Source organism: Calidris pugnax, unplaced genomic scaffold (genome assembly GCF_001431845.1).
Source record: "Calidris pugnax isolate Ruff unplaced genomic scaffold, ASM143184v1 scaffold5, whole genome shotgun sequence".
Taxonomy (NCBI): Eukaryota; Metazoa; Chordata; class Aves; order Charadriiformes; family Scolopacidae; genus Calidris; species Calidris pugnax.
In genome coordinates, this window is record NW_015090814.1 from 530,946 (window position 1) to 553,363 (window position 22,418).

Consider the following 22,418-nt stretch of genomic DNA (forward strand, 5'->3'; position numbering starts at 1 on the left):
CTGGTGATTGTTCAAATTACTACTCTGTCCTTCAGATAGATGCTTGAACTGCGGGTTTTAGGACAGAGGGCTAAGCAGTTTCTAGCAGAAAAAGGAAAGAGATTGTTGCTGCAGAACTTGGCAGATACTAAAATCTCAGTTGGCCCTCTCTTCACATTATTTAGAAGGGCTGGGCAGAGCATTTGAATCTTTTGGCACCTTGAATGTGGAGCTCAGGTGGGCTGCAAGTCATTTACTTGATGCTCTGGCTCTTTTGGCTCCATGGGAGGAGTAACAGCATGGGACCTGCACACGGACTTTGGGATTATGATGCTCCCATCCTGGCGTGCATCTGAGTAGCAGTATGGGGGAGAACCCAGCATCTTGCTGTTACAGGAGCAAGAATTGTTTTGGGTGTAACGAGATGAGAGCAGAGCTAATCAGCAGTGATCACAAAAGGCAAAATTGTGAGAATTTTCACATTTGACCGAGAGCAGAAACTTTCCACTGTCTGCTGACAAAGACTGCAATGGATCTCAAATATTAAATCAGGTACTATTTAATAAAAATGTAATCTGATAGTCCAGAAAAGAAAATAAAAACCTGTTGACGCTGGGATTTGAATCCATCCTGTATCAGTTTCAAAGGCACATGATTAGTTTTTCCTGCCACATACCAGAACTGCCATTTTGCATAATCTCCTGAATCAGCTGCTTTTCTATATTAAAATGCAGTCATAAACATTATGCGTGTCACATTATTGTAAAAAATACACAGAGAAAACATTTGAGCAAATATATTTTCTTTTAAAATCTTGGCATAAAATCTTCCCATTGAGCATCCATTTTTGTTATCTCTCTCTTTGGAGGTTTTTTTTTTAATGAAAATTTTTTATTATGCTTTAATGAAAGCTCCAGGCATAAGAAAACTAATCATACAAGTTATTCACAGTCATGATATTCAGTCCTGATCAAGTGCCGCAGTACCAAAGGATGCAATTTATTAATGATTCTTATCAAAAGGGAGGTGATATTAGATATCATGAAATAGCTAAGGCTTAAACTAAGGTTACCATGATGAACAACTGGGAACTACAAACCCATCCTGTAGAGAATGAGAGCTCACCCTAATTCTAAAAGCTATCCCTGAGAAAACTGGCTCTTTAAAACCATACTGTGCAAATGCTGGGGCTGGATGATTCTAACCCTACTTCACTTTTAGTTCACTTTTTAAAAGTTCTCAATTCACAGGATGATATTGCTCTAAAGCTTATTGCCCACTCCAGCCTGGGAGGGAACTCCTGGCCCAAACCAGAGAAAATGGAGGATAACAAATAACATTAAACTCATCAGTTCCTCCTTCCATAGCTCAGTGAGCAAACAGTGGAGCGCACAGAGCTCAGAAATTGCAGTAGTCTTGAATTTTTCCCACTAGTTTAAGCTCATTCAGTTTTGTCACTGCAAGAAATCGTGATGCTCCACTTTCTCTAGTGTTTACTCATTTTTTACTTGTTGGATGGTTTTTTTTGTCCATTAGCAGCAAAAGATAAGCTATGCTTCCCACCTTGAAGACAGAAATGAATTCAAAATGGGCTATCTGTCAATAAAGTTCTCCTTCAGAAGTGTAGGCAAGGAGATAAAGATAAATTGCAGGACTAGGCACACCAGAAGCTCCCTCATTGGCGTATTAATTCTGGCTTCTTCATTGGTCTTGGGTAACTCATGAAACTTCTGCCCCTTAAACTCCTACATCAGTAAAATGTGATTTATCTACTTGTCTTTCTCGAGGTTTGTAACAAGCATGAGCTGAGCCTCACTCCTGCAAGCACTTGTACAAATAAATGACTTTGCTTCTGCAAAGCATTCCAGTAAGGAGTGGCACAAGCAGTTTTGCCTAGGAAGGCGTTAAGGATCAACAGATCTCATGGTATCTAAAAATCAGGCCTTTAAGTTGCTGAGCGTGTTCAGCATTATGGAGAGTCAATAAGTGACTGTCCGAAGTTGACTTTCCAAATATTTGGAAAGCATTTGAGCCATGCAATGAGTCACATCCTTGTTTGTATTCAAAGGAACGCTTCTCAAATTCCTTACGTGTTCCACAGAGAAGATACAAAGCCACAAAGGTGAAAATTTCCTCTATGAAGACAGGCTGAGGGAGTTGAGGTTGTTCAGCCTGGAAAAGGCAAGGCTCCAAGGAGACTTTAGAGCCCCTTCCAGTCCCTAAAGGGGCTACAGGAGAGAAGGGGAGGGACTCTTGATCAGGGAGTGGAACAATAGGATGAGGGGTAATGGTTTTAAATTGAAAGAGGGGAGATTTAGTTTAGATACTAGAAAGAAATTGGAGAAAGAAAGGAATTGGAAAGGAATTGGAGTCAGACTCTTTCCAGTGGTTTCCAGTGATAGGACGAGGGGCAACGGGCGCAAGCTGGAACATGGGAAGTTCCATTCAAATATGAGGAAAAACTTCTTTACAGTGAGGGTGCCAGAGCCCTCGAATAGGCTGCCCAGGGAGGGTGTGGAGTCCCCTTCTCTGGAGATTTTCAAGACCCACCTTGATGCAGCCCTGAGTGATGTGCTCTGGGCAATCCTGCTTTGGCAGGGGAGTTGGACTAGATCATCTCTAGAGGTCCCTTCCAACTCCGAGAATTCTGTGATTGGAACAGGTTGCCCAGAGAAGCTGTGGCTGCCCCATCCCTGGAGGGGTTCAAGGCCAGGCTGGATGGGGCTTGGAGCAACCTGGTCTAGTGGGTGGTGTCCCTGCCCAGGGCAGGGGGGTTGGAACTCCATGATCTTTACGGTCCCTTCCAACCCAAACCTTTCTATGATTCTATGAAAATGTACAAAAGCAAAAAATCAAGAAATGATGCAAAGGGACTCCAGGAAGGTGAGTGCTCTTGCAACAGCCTTTGTTAGCGTGTGTGTCTTCTTTTTTCCAGGTCCCAGTCCGTGGTGGAAGCCGGCACACTGAAACATGAAGACCAGGGGGAAAGCGAGAACACCCAACCGCTGCTGGCTCTCGACTGAGCTCCCGGGCGCCGAACACACGCCGATACATTAACAGACTTCCACAATGTACAAAAGCAAAAAATCAAGAAATGATGCAAAGGGACTCCAGGAAGGTGAGTGCTCTTGCAACAGCCTTTGTTAGCGTGTGTGTCTTCTTTTTTCCAGGTCCCAGTCCGTGGTGGAAGCCGGCACACTGAAACATGAAGACCAGGGGGAAAGTGAGAACACCCAACCGCTGCTGGCTCTCGACTGAGCTCCCGGGCGCCGAACACACGCCGATACATTAACAGACTTCCACCGTAGCAGAAACCCACAGAGCACACCACACACACACACACACATACGTGTTTTGCTTGAGAACAAGTCCTTCATGTTTCTTCACCAAGTAATAACTGTCACCAGCCATCTGTCTGCGCAGCCGATGCTGAACAAAAACTGAGACATTTCTATTGACGCAGGAATCTGTCCGTATACAAAGAATTTCTTTCTTTTTTTTTTTTTTTTTTTGACTTATGACATTAAAATATTGGAAATGATGGGACTGCATTCTCTGTTTAAAGGAACCAGGGTGTGTCAGCAGAACTTTTCCCTGAAGCCTCCAGCAGGGATGCTCTGCTTTATAGAAGCGAAAGTTACATGTGTTTTAAAGAAATGCATCTCACATTTAAACTTTGCACTGTAACTAACAGTTTAGTCTGGCTCAGAGGGCAGAAATAGCAGCATCTATTGCTCAAATTTTACAGAAGGATTTTGCATTAAAAAAAAAAAAATAAAAAAAAATAAATCAGTGCCAGCATAATGCCATTCAACGTGACAATTTGTGACTGCCTCATCCATGCTGCTTCTAAGGGGTCACTTATTTCAGTATCTAGCAAAAATAATTCTTAACTTTTGAAGCCCTTATGAAACTGTCAGCGGAGTGGAATCAGTTGTGTGGGCAGCAGGAGCACACAATTTGAAATGCAATTATTTAATTTTAACGACGTGGGGTTTTTTCCACAGGCAATTCCGGAGCCCATTAGGGGTGTGTGTGTGTGTGTGTGAAGGGGGGGTGCTAGGGAGACCCATCGGACACATTCACCAGTTATTAATGGTTCAATCCCGATTGTTTCATTTAGGTCACAATTGCAAATGAAAGCTCTGCAGAGCTATTTACCCCCTTCCCTCCTGCAGTCAGTGAAAGGTGGAACCAGAAGGGTATGCTGATTGCGGATGATGCAGGCCATGGTTAAAATGAAAAAGGAAAACTTAGAATCAATTCTTCAGGACAAGCTTCTGCTAGAAGGAAATGTGGAAGAATAGGAGAACTGAAATGCCAAAGATCAGTTTGTTATTTCTCTATGTACTCTAGCTGCAAAGAGACTCCCATCCCTTCATTGAAACAGAAACCAGATTAAAGAAATAAAAGAAAAATTGTTATCAAATTGCTTGTGCAGTGACTTTATTTCCTAAAATGGTTACAACCACTGTACACACCCTTCCGTCTTCAATTAAACTGCCATACATTGACAACCTACTAGAACAAGCAGTTGGCAACAACATACCAAAGGTAGCAGTGTAAACCGTATCTATAAAATGAGATGATAACAGGCACAGCAGTTTATTTAAAGTGCCTCTGGAACATCCACTGAATTCATAAGTGATACACTGAAGTGATGACACGTTCATCATCGTGTCTGAAGTGATGATACAGTTTCATCTGGAGACGGTCAACCCAGACAGATGGATTGACATAATACCGCTTTGATCTACAACTTTTTATGCCTGTACAGGGCGGGAAGGACATCCCTGCCAGATCCTATCAACACACCTGGGATTTACCCCCTAGTATTTGTACAAAACAGCCTCATTCAGACTAACCATCTCCTGCAGCAGCATGTCATTGACACAAAGCCTGGCCTCCACGATAGAGAGGGAGGTCCTTAAGGCAGTGGATGGTCCCAGCAAGGCAATACAGGAGTAGAAAAAGAAGCAGAAGCTTATAGAAACAAACAAGACTACTGAGCCCATTTATCTTTGGGATTTCTTCCATTCCCTCTCCCCTGGCTTTACCACCACTAGGATGTCTACTCCCGGTAACAGGACACAAGTCCTTCCTTGTCCCTGGGCTCATGAAGACTCACAGATGTTTGGAATTGTCACAGTGAGCTTGCTTAAAGCAGAACATAAAAAAAATGAAACAGACAAGACAGACACTGGCTATTATACTGCAGCATTAATGAAGAAATACTTTGGTTTATGATTTTTTCTCTGTTAATACACTTGCCTCCACCGCCACTGAACCTCTGTGATGACCTGTTACAATCACTGTTCATTCAAGTGGGACTTGTTCTGCCCAAGAAGTGCAAATATCACTGGAATCTAGTCCTTGAGGATTAAACCTCACAGAGGATTAGAATTATTTATTTTCTTTAGCTTCGACATGAATAAATACATATGATTCCTTGTATATAACTGTATGATGCCTGTATTTTACTGTGGGATCTTATACAGACTCTGTGCTTGCAAGCAAGGTAACTACAGGAGGAATCCCCCTCCTAACATCATGACATGTAAATACTGCCTTACAAACGGGAGACTATATTGCCCTTCTCTGTCATTTCCCATCTGTAAATAAATCTAAAGAAAAAAAAAATATTTAAATTGCAATTGTTCTCCATTTAAAAACATTTCCATTCACTTCTTCCATTGGCACTTCCATTGTCGAAAAGCTTTTTCAAGATGAAATACTGGTTGGCAAACAGGAATACCTAAAATAATACACCACTTATTCACTGCATAATTTCTGTAGTTTGCTTTATATCTGTCCTCCCCATGTAAAGAGCTAACCCAATAACTGTACCTAACAAAAAGATATGCTCTCAGCTCCTTGACAGGTAGGCAGAGAGGAGATTCACTTCATTGTTGCAGGAGCTGTTCGTAATACACCTTGTCATATCTGAGGCACTTAGAGTTTAAATGGCCAATATGTCACGGCACAATTTAATACACAGTGCTGCTCTGGCACACACACAGCTTGGGTAGATTAACTTGTACCTATTTGCCAATTTTATCTATTTGCCAATCGCAGTCAGAAAAGATAAAGTATGAGACTTCAAAGGAACAATGAAAAAAGTCTGAAGGACGGCATGGATTTTTATAGATAAAGCTCCAAAGCTTTTACTCCTCCTTTACTGTTTACTCTGAGCTACAGAAACTAAAATGCAACATTAATAAAAATGTTCCTAAACCACAAATTTTGGTTTTAAACAGCTCTTGATTCTTTCTTTACAAACTGTGTCTTTATTTTAGAGAATTACAAAGTAGTTTATAATTTGTATTGCTTGATCACTTTTCAGAGATACAAAATACAACTTCTGACTAAACAACTACCAGAAGATTCAAAAAACCCCTTTTTACTATGATTCCCCTCCCCGCCCCCATAACGAGTACCTTATTTCCAGTTTTGCACATGATTTTCCTAAAGATCCCCAGGAGTAGTTTTATATTTTCTTAAGTGTGAGCCATATAAATCTTTTGAGTTTTCATGATGATGAACTGAGAACTGTTACTTTCCTGTATACTGTGTACAGTCTCGGTGTTAGTTTTTGATACGGACAACATATTAAAGCCTAATTATCACAGCTGTCTAAAACTGACCCTTGATCAGCGAGGGTTTTATCAGTTTAATAGTCAAAAAGGAAATTAAAGTGCACACCTCCAGAAACTGGTTACACTAATTTATGGTGCAATCACCACGTGTTACACGGCATTACAAGACTTAATTACCTAGTAAAATACAAAATCTGAAAAGCATTCAGTTCATGGGAATGCAAAGCTCTTATCTACATTTTGCTTCAGCAAATGTGGCATTCTGGTCAGGGCACTGTGGTACCACGAGGTGGTCTCTGTAGTGCAAAACCACCGAGCATTAAACAGATAAGGTGACTGTTGAGCATCTTTTAGACAACCAAGCCGAAGCTGTGGAGACTAAGTGACCTCAACATCTCCTTGCTTAGTGTTTGCCTCTCCCACCCCTCAATAATGATGCCACCGCTCCTGATGAGCCCTGGGCATCCTGGCACACCCATCTACACCCAGTTGGTTCTGCAGGCCAGTAGACAACAGCCAGCCATAGCTGTAAACGTAATGGGTGCAACCTCAGGTCTCTCTTCCCTTTTAGTGTTCTGTGAAGTTAACGGTGAAGGGTCCTGCACCATCCATCTCCCATTAAACAGTACAGACCCAGAAGGCCAGATGGCTGCCTTGACATCCAACCAGTTTTCTTTCTCAAAACTAGGCCGTCTTACCATGCAGTAAATTCTGTATGGCAGATACAGAGCGTACTGTAAACAGCGCTGGGAGAAGACTACTTCAGCATTATGTCATTCCAAGACAAGGAAAATGCCATTAGGTCAATTAAACGATCGTTCTAGCACTCTGTAGGACGCCAGCAGCAGAAGTTAATACAAGTTAATAACCTGAAGCTCTTTGTCTGTGCTGCATTCCGGCAGGAAACCAAGTTAGACCTTGTCCTTCTGCCCAAAGCACAAGAAACTCTTCATTATTTTTTTTTGAATGACCACCCAAGGGCTGCCTAGAAGGAACCCCTGGAAGGAGGTGCCCCAGACTCTTGCAGGGTAGAAAACAGATATCACAGCACAAGCTTTTGCAACAACAGGAGAAACAGTAGTGCACCATGTAATCCTAAAAACTGTCACGCACTTTAAGCTCTGAGCCTACAGATGTCACATTTGCTCAATATCTTCCAAAATCACATTATCAAACTGAAGGTTGCCTGCTAACTAAGAGAACTATTTTGTTTCAGAAGAACAAAGCCTCACTAAGCAGCTGATTATGCAAGTTTCTGTTGGCATTTCCAGGAAGGCAAGAGAAGGCCACAGCTGGCAAAAATGAAATCTCTTCATATATAGTGTTTTCCTCCTGCTGATAGCTAGAGATGCACTTACATATATATTGTTTTTTTTAAAAAATAGTGGTTGATTAAAGATTTGTTCATAATTATGCTAGAAAAATACAGTTACTCAGGTAGAAAAAATACAAAACACACGTAACCCATTCACATTATCTACAGTTGATAACATAGGGACATGTTCTTTGCCTGAAGCAGCTAACATCACAACTGCATGCTGATTTTCAAAGTTGGTTGTGTGCATATGTTTATAAATATCTTACACGTTGCTTCCCAGATATAAAAAACCTGGGAAGTAATTACTGGACATGGAACTGCAAGTCTGGTGCCTGAACAGGGCCGGGCAGGTGACCGACTGGCTGGTTTTGTACCCACAACACAGGCACAACAAAAACATCTGCACATTCCTCAGTTTTGAAAATCCAGACCTATTGCCCTTTGGCTGACAAGTTTTGCATTTTCCAACTTGCAGCCAGAAAAACAATACATATCAGTGCTCTGTCAGTATGAAACAAAATATGGCTTTTTTTTTTTTCTTCTTTTTTTCCTTTTTTTTTTTTCTTTTTTTCCCTAAATCAAGTCCTCTGTGATTGTAGAATGCCATCTTCATCTCTTCTAACCTTTTTAATACTAGTATTTTTTGTATGCTGGATAAATTATTGGCATACTCCAAAGGAGTTAAAGCTCCTCTGCTCCGCACATTAGAAGGAACCCCTTAAATAGCAGGAAGGGTGCGTCTCTGTTGTGCTGTTAACTCCGGGTGCCACACATCCACGATGAATATCAGGCGATAATTTGCAGCATCCTGCCACACTTCATGTTCGAAAGAGTCATCGAAAATGAGAACTTTCCCTTCTTCCCACGTTCTGCAACACAAAAAAGAACGTGTTTTAGTGTAGTACTTGAAGGGCCGTGGAGCAGACAAAGCTATATATCAGCTCTGAAGGTGCTCTTTGACATACGAGAATGATTTAAACAGTATATATTTCACAGTCAGGATTTTACTACCTGATATAAAGAGACTGGAGTATCAGAGTTTTAACTGAAATAAACTACAGAAAGATCACTGGATCTTTTTATTACTGAGGAACTGTTTCTTTCACTCTGCATAGTTATGGCCACATACACATTCAGACTTTTACAATTTGTTATTTATATATTTTTAAGGAGTTGAGTCCAATAACCAGGGAGCATGTATAATACTGGTTTAGTAATCAATTTTTCTCCTTTTGTAATCAGATACATACACAATGAGTGATGGACTCTGAGGGAATGACTAGTAATATGGCCATATGGCTTGAAAACAAATTACATTAAATCAACCCGCTTTTTTTTTCTAAAAATCAGAACAACAGAATTAGGCCCAGGTCACGCTTAAAATTTCAGGGATGTTCACAGCCTTGTCCCATAAATCCATTCAAAGCAAAGAGTTGAAAGATTTTTCTTCAGGGAAAGGTTGCAATGCCATAGTGTACACTGGCTTAATATTAAATCAACCCGCTTTTTTTCTAAAAATCAGAACAACGGAATTAGGCCCAGATCACGCTTAAAATTTCAGGGATTTATGTCCCATAAATCCATTCAAAGCAATGAGTCTAAATATTTTTCTTCAGGGAAAGGGTTGCAATGCCATAGTGTACACTGGCTTAACTATAACGTTAAAGCTGGACCAGAAGGATGAGATCATCAACTCAAAGCCTCTCTGCTCTTCAAGTGCTGCTTAGGCAGAGCAGATCACTGAACGGATGTGAATACCCTGGGTCCGTGCTCATTTTGTCATGGAAGAGCCAAGTTTTAACAGTGATATTTTTCCCGAGATCTGTACCTTTGTTAGGCACAAAAAGAAACGCACAGAATTTATTCCCAAGTGACTTGGTTTTCAGCACCTCCACCATTTTAAAAATTAACAAAATTACCAGATTTAAAAGGAATGGCAAGAGGCAAAGTAGAATAGAGAGATTAATTGTCAGAAGAATCAGTGTGTCTCTCAATTTTATGAAGGATAAAACCACAAAATAATTTAGGTCAAAAGAAACCCTTAGAAAGGCATCTGGTCCAAGTCTCTGCTCAGACCTCTCAATTTTATGAAAGACAAAACCACAAAATGATTTAGGAAGAAACCCTTGGAAAGGCATCTGGTCCAAGTCTCTGCTCAGACCAAGACTCACTGCAAAGTTAGATCCAACTTCAAGGTTAAATGAGATATCTCAGGTTCTTGACTAGTGGATTTTTGTCCACCATCTTTTCCTGTGTTCCAGGAATGAATGTGAAATTTTCCTTCTATCTAGAGGGAATGTCCTTCACTGTCACTTAATATCTGCAACCATGAACAGTCCACCATCTTTTCCTGTGTTCCACCTACCTCAACGTCAAAATTTCCTTTTATCTAGAGGGAATGTCCTTCACTGTCACTTGTGTCCACTACCTCTCATCCTGTAACTACACACTTCTGAAGAGTCTGGCACTGTCTTCTGCTCAGTCACCCATTAGTAGCTGAAGACAGTAACCAGGCTTCCCTTTAGCTTTCTCTTTTTCAGACCTCTAAACCGGCTGAGCTTCTCCTCATGTGTTGCATGGTCCAGTCTCCTAATCATCTTTTTCATCCCCCGCTGGAGTCCCTCTAGTTTATCAATGACTGTTTTTGCACTGAAGAGCCCCAAACTAGACACAGTACTCCAGAGACAGTGTCTTGAGTACAGAGGAGAGGGGAAAAAGATGCTTCCCTCAAACTGCTTCCTACACAATAACACTGTTCAGTATGTGCTTAGCCTTCATCAAGACACAAGCATATTATGACTCGTGTTCAACACATCCCCTAGGACCCTTAAGTTCTTTTCTTCAAAGCTGGTTTCTACCCAGTCATCACCCAGTTGATCCGTGCCCTGCTGGAGCCCCTCTAGTTTATCAATGACTTTTTTTGTACTGAAGAGCCCCAAACTGGACACAGTACTCTAGAGACAGAGTCCTGAGTGCAGAGGAGAGGGGGAAAAAATGCTTCCCTCAAACTGCTTCCTACACAAGAACAGTGTTCAGTATGTGCTTAGCCTTCATCAAGACACGAGCACATTATGACTTGTGTTCAACACATCCCCTAGGACCCTTAAGTTCTTTTCTTCAAAGCTGGTTTCTACCCAGTCATCACCCAGTTGATCCGTTATCAGTGGCAGGGCTTTGCATCTGCTTTCTTGAACTTTGAGAAGTTTCAGCTGGCACACTTCTCCAGCCTGCCGAGATCTGGATTCATAATTTTGAGTTCTAATGCCTGGTTAAACGCATATTGCTGATACTGTGAAAAATCAACAACTGATCAGTGACCACTAGTGATGTCACAACAGTTCAAAAAGCCACTGTGCTGGTCAGTTTTTTGCTGCCCCTCAGACCTCAGTCTCACCTACTGTATTTAGACACAGCAGCTGGTTATGTCTTACATGGTTTGTCTATTGTAAAGTCAGGCAGTGGCATGAACAAAGCAAGTTTATTTTGCATTGCAGCAGGACAAAAGCATGGACCTGATTATACCCCTTCAGGTGAGATTGGGTGAATATCCATCAGTCAAGGCAATATTGGTCAAAGAAGTGTTTCCTCCTACAGCCTCTCTACAATGACCATATGATCAAATTTTTTAATTTAATTTTTAATTAATCCCTTAGGAGCTGAAGCAGTCCGTGAGGCTGGATGCCTCTAAAGGGAATTAGGAACTGTGAAGAGCAGTAACAATAAAGAAACAAAGATCTTGCTATCAAAGATGGAAATGCATCGCTTAGCTCATTCAACCATGTTCATTCACAGGGAAAACAATTTATTTATTTATTTATTTATTCAAAACCAGGGTGAAAATGAGATTTAGACTCTCAAGCTGTCCCAGTATTTTAAATTTCAATTCGACAAAAGTTAACCATCAAAATTTATGGGCTTGTGCCGTAATGTCCTGAAGAGAAATGGAAATCGAAATTGGATCGTTTCAACTGAAATGATCATCTAAACATATTTTAAGCAAGAGTAGAGAAATCAGAAAGCAAAACATAGTAAAATATCCTCACTGGTTTGAACAGACATCAGCCTTTAAGGCCCAGATAATGAGCCTTTTGCAGATTTCAGCTACGATCATGTGTTTTTTTCTGCTACCACATCAGTTATCTGATAATAAAAATGTTTTATCTCATACAGACCCTGAGTCTCTGCTACTGCCCTGAAGTTACACTGGCATTAGTCAAGTCAATGGGAGTCAATCACTCGTAATGTTATAATGTGGTAAAAATATCAAGCCGACTTTGGTGATTTTGGGGGGATGTGTGCGTTTGGTTTGGGGTTTTTTTGATCATTTGGGGGGATTCAGGGGATTTGTTTTTGTTTGGGGATATTTTGTTTTGGAGGGTCTTTTTGTTGTTTTGGGGAGAAGTGTGTTTGGTTTTGGGGGGTTGATTATTATAATTTAATTTTCTTTAATTAAACCAAGCCTGAAAAATCCTGCCCTAAATAGCCTGAGAGTGAGGCTCCGTTAAGGACAATAAAAACTCCAGGCACTCAGATGAAGTAGCTTCAGAGGTTAAAACCCAGGATCTATCATTTGCATCATAATAGGATGAATTGTTTTGCACAACAAAGAAAAAGTCATGAAGTTGACAGAACTATTAGCCCCTTTTGAACAGATTACAAACCCCACCATTAGCATGCAAATAGGTATTTTCTAGAAGCCTTCACGGTGTGAGAAACACTTCACAGTGGGACCAGAGGGACGACATTATCCTGGTCTGGTGTCTGGTGCTGAGCCACTTTGGGGTAGTTTCTATCTCACCTGCCCAGCTCTAGTGTCACCTGTTACAGGTGAGACCTTGGACTGGCTTCTGCAGAAGGCTGTAATTCTCCACCTTCATTTCAGAACACGATTACCTTGTTTGACAGAGATGCTCAATTCTGATGACTCGATATTATTTACCTACTATTTTTGTGTGTTGCACCCTACAGTTTACAGAGCTGGGACTTCAAAATAGCCCAACGACCTAAAATTACCATAGCTTTACAGAATACTAACAAGGTCTACCAGGTCACAGAAGCAGCAAAAAGACTCCTGCAAGTGAAGGAGTGAAACACAGTAATAGACTGAGCTGATGTCCATCAAAAGACGAGTTGCACCATAACATTGTTCCTCTTAACACCCACACTGGGTGGCATAGAGGTAAGTGGGTACAAAATTCTCATCATTTCTGTCCTCTATCTCATACACACAGCAGTAGGACAGGAGACCAGAAGAGGCCTGACCCTGTATGAAGGTCTAACCTTGATATTTGAGAGCCAGCTCTCCTATTTGAAAGCATTAGTTTACCACTGCTCTGAACCACCAGGAGGGGGGACACTGAAAATGCCCAAAGTAGGATTTCCTCCTGGCACTGTTCCCTTCCACAGTAGTTCACCCACCTCCCCTTTCAGGAGGTAAGGGATGTAAAAAAACCCACCCTTTCATTGCCATCAGTAGACACACTTTCGATGTTTTCAGGGAAAATCCTGCCTTTGACTCTGAATGTAGCACTCTTGCCAAAAGCAACTCAAGTTAACACATTCCAGCAGAGGCTGCAATCAGCTCTTGAATGTTTTACATTTCAAATGAGTGAGTCCAGTGCATAAGGACTGAGAAAGTTGGAGTTGTTCAGTCTGGAGAAGAGAAGATGCATAAGGACTGAGAAAGTTGAGGTTGTTCAGCCTTGAGAAGAGAAGGCTCCAGGGAGACCTTAGAGCCCCTTCTGGTAACTAAAGGGGGCTCCAGAAGAGATGGGGAGGGACTCTTGATCAGGGAGTGGAGCCATAGGATGAGGGGTAATGGTTTTAAACTGGAAGAGGGGAGATTTAGATTAGATATTAGGAAGAAATTCTTTCTTGTGAGGGTGGTGAGGCACTGGAACAGGTTGCCCAGAGAAGCTGCGGCTGCCCCATCCCTGGAGGGGTTCAAGGCCAGGCTGGATGGGGCTTGGAGCAACCTGGTCTGGTGGGAGGTGTCCCTGCCCAGGGCAGGGGGGTTGGAACTGGATGATCTTTAAGGTCCCTTCCAACCCAAACCATTCTATGATTCTATGGTAAGACTGAGCCAGGTTCGGGAGCCTGGACACTGAAGTGCTGGGTCTGCAGTGTACCAGCAACAGGCGTTTCTCCACTCTTGACTTTGAGGGAGTGTTGCTACCAAGGAGGAGGCCATTAAGTTCATTTTCCACATCACCTTCTGTTCAGGTTATGACTAAGAAAGGTGCCAGCCTGATAATAATGGCTGGTGAGCTGCAGACACCTTCTCTCTTGGCAGCAGATCAAAACCACCACTTTGTTCACACAGTGGTGGGAACAGAATACAGGAGTATTCCATTACAGTGATTAAAATGGAGGTAATAGCTTAGTCTCAGCTTTTGCTGAATAAGCAAAGAATTCTACACACAAAAAAAAATCAAAACAAAAGACAAATAGAGGTACTCTGTTGGCAAATGTATTAGATTGGCATTACAAAAGTAAACACAGAGAGACTTCATGGACTAAACTCACTGTTATTTCCGTGCTATAGTAGAGAACAGCTTTGTCTCCCAAGATTCTTCTGGCATCGTTTGACAAATGATATTTACATGTTTGTACTGAGAGTTAGGATGCAAATTACCTGTTTAATGAAATATATTATACCTTCTGATCAGCAAAACACCTTTTTTTCTTTTTTTATCTTTTTTTTTTTTTAAATGTTATTTTATTACAGCAGTCCCACCTCCTATTCAGCCTCTTCAGAAGAAGGTGGAAGAAAACCCAAAAAAAACCAAACGATGGCTGTTCTTTTGGGTGCACACAATTCAGCAGCCCTCCTTAGGTGAGGAAGGTGTAAAAAAAATGCCAAAAAACTCAGACCATACCTGTTCTCTTGGGCACACCGAATTCTGCAGCCTTCCTTAGGTATCACCAAGCCCAAATGCATCCTTAGCCGACAGTTGGTGGGCCCTGTGTGGGGCCAGACATGAGTCCCTGGGTGCATGATAGAATATTTGATCTGCAAGAAGAGAGAGAAAGGCCTTCAACACGTTCAACACTTCACAGCCATACTGCTAGGAGTTCAGGACTCCATTACATCTCATCCGTGATGACAGACCAAAAGTACAATGTCACCTTTTGTGAGAGTCTCAGCAACAATTGTAATTTCTCATGTCCTAAAGGCGTTCATTATTACAAAATACATGCCTTGTAGGGTGTGTGTGCATATGTAAAAGTGTGTATTTTAAAATAATCAGTATTCATATTTCAACCTGAAAATAATTCTCTGCTCTCTACAATCAGAAAAATACCTTCTTTCCTATGGAAAGACTTACAGACACTCATCATTTAAAGGGAGGACCACAGGAGACACAAGGCCTGCGTTAGCCATACTGATCGGCCCCTCTGAAATGACAACTGGGTTGTGAAGGTCACTGTCAGCCTTGGCTGAAGCAACCATGTGATGGTGGAGTTCAGGATCATGAGAGGAGGGAGAAAGGCAAAAAGCAGGATTACTACCCACAGCTTCAGGAGAGCAGACTTTGACTTATTTGGGGATCTTCTGGGGAAAAAAATCCCATGAGATAAAGGGCTGGAGAGAAGAGGGGTCCAGCGTGGCTGGTTGATTTACAAGGGTCACCCCGTTCAAGCTCAAGAATGGTTCATCCTCATGTACAGGAAGCATGAAGACCCAGACAAAATTGAAACACAAAAAGGAAGTATATGAGAGGTGGAAGCAGGGTGAGGTCACCCAGGGAGACTATCAGAGCATGCAGGGATGAGGTTAGGAAAGTCGAAGCTCTCCTGGTGTTGAATCTGAGGATGGAAGTGAAGGGTAATAAGAAATGTTTCTACAAACACATCAGCAGTATAAGGAAGTCTAGGGAAAATGTCCTGCTGCTAAATGTAGCAGGAGATCGATGACAAAGGACATGGAAAATGCTGAGGCACTACATGCCTTCTTTGCCTCAATCTTTACTGGTATAAGTGACCTTCAGGAATCCCAGGCACCCGAGATCAGTGGAAAAGACTGAAGCAAAGATGACTTGCCCTCAGTGGAGAAGGATTGGGTTAGGGGACAACAAACTGGTCCATGGGTCCTGATGGGATCCACTCATGAGTGCTGAGAGAACTGGATGATGTTGTGAATCCACACCAATAATCTTTGAAAGGTCATAGCAACCAAGAGAAATCCCCGAGGACTGGTAGAAAGCAAATGTTGTTCCTATCTTGAAGAAGGGCAAGGAGGAGGATCTGAGGATGAAATATATACATATATATAGGCTAGTCAGCCCTGGGAAGGTGATGGAGCAAATAATCCTGGACACCATTTCCAAACACATGGAGGAAAAAGTGTCTGGGAGCAGTCAGCATGGATTTCTGAAGAGGAAATTTTACTTAACCAGCTTTCTATGGTGATGTCTTGCTTGGTGGAGGAGGGAAGGTTAGTGGGCATTGTTTATCTCAACTTTTGTAAAACTTTCAACACTCCCTGCCATAAACATCCTCATTGACAAACTGATGAAATAGAAACCAGGTAAGTCGACAGTGAGGTGGATTGAAAACTGGCAGTTCAGCCACGCTCAAAGAGTTGTGATCAAAGGCACAAAGTCCAGCTGTAGGTCACTCATCAGATGTGTACCTCAGGTGTCAGTACTGGGTCCAACATTGTTTAATAGCTTCACAAATGAGTCAGATGATTGGACAGAGTCCACGCCCCTCAGCAAGTTTGCAGATGGTAGAAAAATGGAGAGGAATGGATGATACACTACATTCTTTTTTTACTGCCATTCATAAGGACCTTGGCAGGCTGGAGGAAGGAGCAAACAGGAATCTTAAGATGTTGAACAATGTGCAAAGTTCTGCACTGGGGAGGAATAACCCCATGTGCCAATACAAGCTGGTGGACAAATTTCTGGAAAGCAGCCTCCTAGAAAAAGACCATGGTGTCCTCATAGGCAACAATTTGAACATGAGCCAGTGACATGCCCTTGCAGCAAAGACCAACAGCCTCCAGGGCTGCATCAGAGAGATGTTTGGCAGCAGGCTGAGGGATGTGACCCTTCCCCTCTACTGAGAGTTGGTCTCAAGTGCTGAGTCCAGTTTTGTGCTACCTACTATGAGAAAGACATGGACATGCTGGAGCAAGGCTGGTGAAGGGCTATAAAGGTGACTAAGGGAGTGGAGCATCTGACATACAAGGGGAAGCGGAGAGAGCTGAGACTGCTCAGCCTGGAGAAAAGGCGGCTCAGGGGGGATCTTATCAACATATATAAATACCTGATGGGAGGAGTGAAGGAGACGAGGGCAGGTTCTTCTCAGTGGTATCCAGTGAAAGGCAAAGAGGCAATGGACAGAGTTTGAAATACAGGCAATTCCACTTATACATAAGAAAAAAAATAATTTTTGCTGTACACTAGAACAGGTTGCCCAGAGACACCGTTGAGTCTCTGTGCTCAGAGGCATTCAAAACCTGGCTAGACACAGTCCTGAGCAACCTGCTCTGGTTCATCACACTTTGAGCAAGGGGTTGGACTCGGTAATCTCCAGATATCCATTCCCACCTCAACCTTTCTGTGATTCTACAGCAATGCAATGAACGGGAAGTGTGAATAACGCATGAGAGTGGTGAGAAGGGTCTTTTCAACTGAGGAATCAATCAGGCTGGGAGAGGGTAGCTTTGATAAATCTTTAGGTTTAAGGTATTGCTTGCTCTCCAACTGTAACAAAATCAGCAGAAGACAGTGTGTGCCTAATGCTTTAGCCATTCCCACCATCTGAGGTTCCAGCTGACCAGCAGTTTCTTATGACAGCAAGTGATGAGCTCCGGTGGCCATGGTGAACACAGAGGCTCCAATCCACCATCCCTGCTACACTGAGATGTGTTATTTTGGTTGCCTTGTCAGACCCTAATGCAACATGAACAACTGACTATGCAAGATAGTTAATAATATCCCAGAGAAAAAACATTTTAAATGCTAACATACCAGCGTTTTGGAATGATTACTGTTGTGTATGTTATCTGTCCACACAGATCAGTCTAGATATGTCTGTGAATTATATGTATGTGCTATATATAAATTGTCCTGAACTACCAATGAGTTATACTATGGTTGTAATGTAAAACTCGAGAGAGTTAAGAAACGCCCAGAATAAAAACTACCTATGCTATTTTTAGTTTATGGCTATTTTTAAGAAGAATGATATAATTTTTAATAATATGATGGCTTGCTATTGTTCTACATAGTCTCTCTGCAGACTGAGCAGGCAATTGATTATTTTACACTTCTATCTTTGTCAATACACGAGGTGCCCAAAGCATCCAAACAGTCTACCACACAATTCCTGATTTCCTGATTGTGTTGGTTCCTGTTGCTTCCAAGTGCTTCAGTACGTGACTAGAGATTAGGTAATATTTTAAATTTAATTTACCAGTCGGAATCTGAGGCATGGCTAGCATAAGACCAAAATTGTCCTAGGCATCCCCTCATACTGGATGTAAAACTTAAGATTTCTAAAGCACCATTTTTCAGATTATTTTATGTTTTACATGTTCAAAACAAATGGCTATAGCTATAGCTGTGATTATACGATGTTTCTGCAAACCGTATCCTGGTGATAACATGCAGGGTGCCAAAAAATGGTGAACAAAATAGTAGCTCTCAAAGAGAATTTGCTCTCTGGGATAGATCCATTTTGACTATGGATGGCACAGAAAGCAGTTTTCTTGCTGTTAGCCACACGGAGTGTGATGACCTCTCTCATCAGTTACATTCACTACAACCAGCCTTTGCAACACATCAAAGAAACAACAGCCTTGTTCATTCCCACAGCAGTAGCCATCTTAGCTCGCTTCTGTGCATCAAAAGCAAGAGTCTGGAGAAAAAACTGACTGCCTGCTCGCAAGGCTCAGAATTAGGATTATGTATGTTAGCACTGTGTTTTCCAGCTTTTGTATCCTTATTTTTGCAACATGAGGGTTATTCTCATGTCATCAACACAGATAAAATACAGTAACTTGAAAGAAAAATAAAATGCAAAATTCTGCCCTGCAGAACGACATGATATCTGTGTTGGGCCACTCATTCAGCTGCATATGTATTGATCCATACCATGTAAGCCCACTGCATGATTTCACTGAATTTCACTGAATTTTTAGAGTTGGAAGGGACCATAGAGATCATCTAGTCCAACTCCCCTGCTGAAGCAGGATTGCTTAGAGCTTGTCAGAGCATGTTACTCAGGGCTGCATCCAGGCGGGTCTTGAAAATCTCCAAAGAAGGGGACTACAAATTAATGAGGTTAATTTGTAGACAAGTATCAGTGTAGACCAGGTACCCAAGCCACAGCTCATGGATGTAAAATCTCCTTCCTTTACGTTTAGGAAAGAAGCACATGACAGCAGCACTGTTGTTTGGCTTCCATGAGGTGATTCTTCTCTGTCTAATGCAGCCAGACTGGGGTAGATCGATGACATTTATCACAGTGAGAATCTGGCTCACTGAATTAGTCTTGTAAAGTTATGTTCAGACCAGAAAAAAAAAAATTCAGGTAAGAAAGGACCTATGCAACCTCCTGCTCAAAGCAGGGTTAGCTGTGAGTCAGACCAGGCCACTTAGGGCTGAGGTTTATTAAGTCATTACTTATTGGTTGACCCACCCATGGCACATAACTACTTACCTACCACGAGCTTCCAGGAAACACAAGGTAAAACAACCCAACTAAAGAGTCCATGGAATGGCTTCCGCTAACATATTTCACCTTGTATTTGCTGAGGGCTAAAACTGGGCATATTTTTTACTGTTAACTTCATTGTGTGCCCGAGATATTAAATATACCTAGGTCATGTATCCCTCTACACACATTCCTCAAAACCACTTGATCCTCACATCCTCACAGGAATTTGTAAAAATGAAGAAATTTGCCAGGTACCTGCCCTCTTCTGCAGCCGGTGGCTTCCGGGAATCTTTCCAATAAAGCACACGTTTTTGGGACACTTTTACAAGCATTCTCATTTTTTCTTCCTAGTGAAAATAATGGATAGAACATCGGTAAGAGCAACAAACAAACATTTCCTTGTTTCCTGCTTTTCAGAAGAGCAACAAAGCTTTCAAAGAGCTGGCACTGAAAGACAGGTAAATATTATTATTCCCATTCTACAGATTATGAAACAGAACTATTAACACAATGTAATATCCGAGGAGCCTGCAACATCTTTGCATTTAAATTATTTGTGAAGAGCAGGCTTTCTACCAATTTTCAAACATGTTTCTATTAGTATAATCGTTAATGAAGCTGCACAGAAAAAAAAACCATGAAAAATGCCACCAACATCATACCATTTCAACACCAGATCATATTTTGATCTAAGTTGCTTTCAATATTTTATTTTACAGTACTTTTACATATGCAGAGTCTTATAAGGATTTAAGGTCATTCCAATAATGGGGCCTCCCCCTGCACAGCTCAGGGACAGGGCAGCAGGCTTATCAAAGCTCATAATCTTTTGCTTATACCATTTCTGAGTGATAGATCTCACCTCGCTGACAACACAATATTAAGGATGTGCCTTCTCCCATGGTCCTGTCTTCCCTCAGACTGATCTGCACTAAGCATTGCCATGCAACATGTTGGCAGCCGTGCCAGAAGAGCAGCATTACCCTCAAGGGATTCTTAGAAGTGCTTTGGGACACCATGGTGTAGAATAAAGAACCCTTATTCACTGCTGGAGGGGCCCCAGACACTATTTTACCAGCTCCCTTCTTCTGCAGACCCAGCGATTACAAAAACAGTTCTGGAAAAAACTGTGTTACTTCTCCTTATTACACTATATTAATCTGAGAAAGTGAATTTGGGGAAAGAGAAGAAATACAATGTGTTTTACCTTGTTGCCATAAGGTAAACTGGCTCCAGTCTCCTTTTTCTCGTAGATTCTCATCTTCAGGCAGGAAGAGGTTTCTTTTTTTATCCATCACAGCAAGACCCTCATCACGAATGAGCTTCCAATTTTTTTCTAAGGACTGTTGCGAGAGCCATGTTACTGCACTGAGAACTTCCTGCATTTGGCTTTAGTACTGTTTCTATTTTTCCCTTACCATTATTAAAAAAATTTTTTTTGTTTAATTTAAAAGGACTAAAAAAAGTGTTCATCATCATTATCAAGTTTCTTTATATTCAATTCCCTTCTTTCACGTTATGGCAAGAAAAACAATTTTCACAGCGTTCCTCAGATTCAATTTCTTTGGGATCATAAAATTTCAATAATCCCCAGCCTCTTTGCAGAACAGGCCTTGCTTTGACTTGCTTTTTGATTAGCCTAAGGGCTCCCTAACAGACCATTTTGTATTGCAAGCAAGGAATTGTATTGATCTTCTTAAAGGCAGCACAGGTTACCTGGAAGCACTCCTGCAACTAGAAAACCATCCGCATGACCTGGAACTCCAGGCATTGGCACAACATCACAGTTCAATGAGTACAAATGTAAACAGGCCATTTAAGCTGACAGTTATGATTTAAACCTTCAAAAAGGTTTGCAAAGATTCACTTGCACAGGCTGATGTTATCGAAAAAGATCAAATAACGACTCGAAATGCCAGGTGATGATTTATGGATACAACCATTAAAAACGTGTAAGCTGGCTTGTACTTCATACGTACCAAACCCACAAGATTGTAGAATTAAAAATTCTGTTCTCTGCCGCCTTAGGACATTATATTTGTAAAAATCAGATAGAAACCCTTTTATTCTACTAATAATAAGTTATTCTAATGTTATAGCAATATAACCGAGAAACCCACAGCGTAACAATGGACCAGGATAAAAGCAACTTCCATTTCCCAGCCACTTACTTTACTCAGTAAATCTTATTTTGGGTGAATAGTTTTCATTTTTCCTTTGTGCTCTTGAACAAAGCATTTCTGTAAGACATTTTCAATCAATCTCATGCTAAAAAAAGGCTAACTCTTTATATGATGTGTAAAGCTGAGTAAAACTCCAAAGTCTGTGAGAGCAGGTGATATAGCTGCCCCTTTTTAGCCTTAAAACTCCATATGCTTATTTGCCTTCCCCATTTTAAATTAAACAGTTGCATTTTCTAGTTGTATTTTTTCAATTAAAAGACAAGCTGATCACACAAAATAGGTTGTACATTGATATATCACAAAAGGCTCAGCAAGCCGTGGCTAGAACAGGCTGTCTATAATTTAGTGGCTTTCTCCCACTAGAACACTTACGATCTATGAAAATTAAGATTGCATTTCCGTTACTACAGCACTCTCCTCTTCCTAGCAAATTTTTTTCTCTCTTGTCCATATACTAAAGGATTTTTTGGTAGGCTACGATCTACGAAAATTAAGATTGCATTTCCCTTACTACAGCACTCTCCTCTTCCTAGCAATTTTTTTTCTCTCTTGTCCATATACTAAAGGAGAAGATAATCTTTCCTGGTGCATTCACCTTATTCTCTCCCACTGATGGGTTTCCATAACAATCATTTAACAGTTAACATTAAGTAGAAAATACAATTATCATCT

At 41.4% G+C, this 22,418-nt stretch overlaps 2 protein-coding genes across 18 annotated transcripts in view; one reads left to right on the forward strand and one right to left on the reverse strand.

Moving 5' to 3' along the window:
- The window catches only part of CLVS1 (clavesin 1), a 107,340-nt gene extending 102,932 nt beyond the window's left edge, over positions 1–4,408 (forward strand). The window contains exons 5-6 of the mRNA XM_014939631.1: positions 2,915–3,031; positions 3,267–4,408. Coding sequence (XP_014795117.1) covers positions 2,915–3,002 — 88 coding nt within the window. The 3' untranslated portion in view covers positions 3,003–3,031; positions 3,267–4,408. The remainder of the gene's footprint in view (positions 1–2,914; positions 3,032–3,266) is intronic.
- ASPH (aspartate beta-hydroxylase) overlaps positions 4,409–22,418 on the reverse strand; it is a 125,413-nt gene continuing 107,403 nt past the window's right edge. For all 17 annotated transcript variants that reach the window (XM_014939620.1, XM_014939615.1, XM_014939619.1 and 14 more), the window contains 4 exons: positions 20,771–20,906; positions 19,819–19,910; positions 14,772–14,905; positions 4,409–8,762 (listed from right to left, as the gene is read on the reverse strand). In XM_014939620.1, coding sequence (XP_014795106.1) covers positions 8,612–8,762; positions 14,772–14,905; positions 19,819–19,910; positions 20,771–20,906 — 513 coding nt within the window. In that variant the 3' untranslated portion in view covers positions 4,409–8,611. The remainder of the gene's footprint in view (positions 8,763–14,771; positions 14,906–19,818; positions 19,911–20,770; positions 20,907–22,418) is intronic.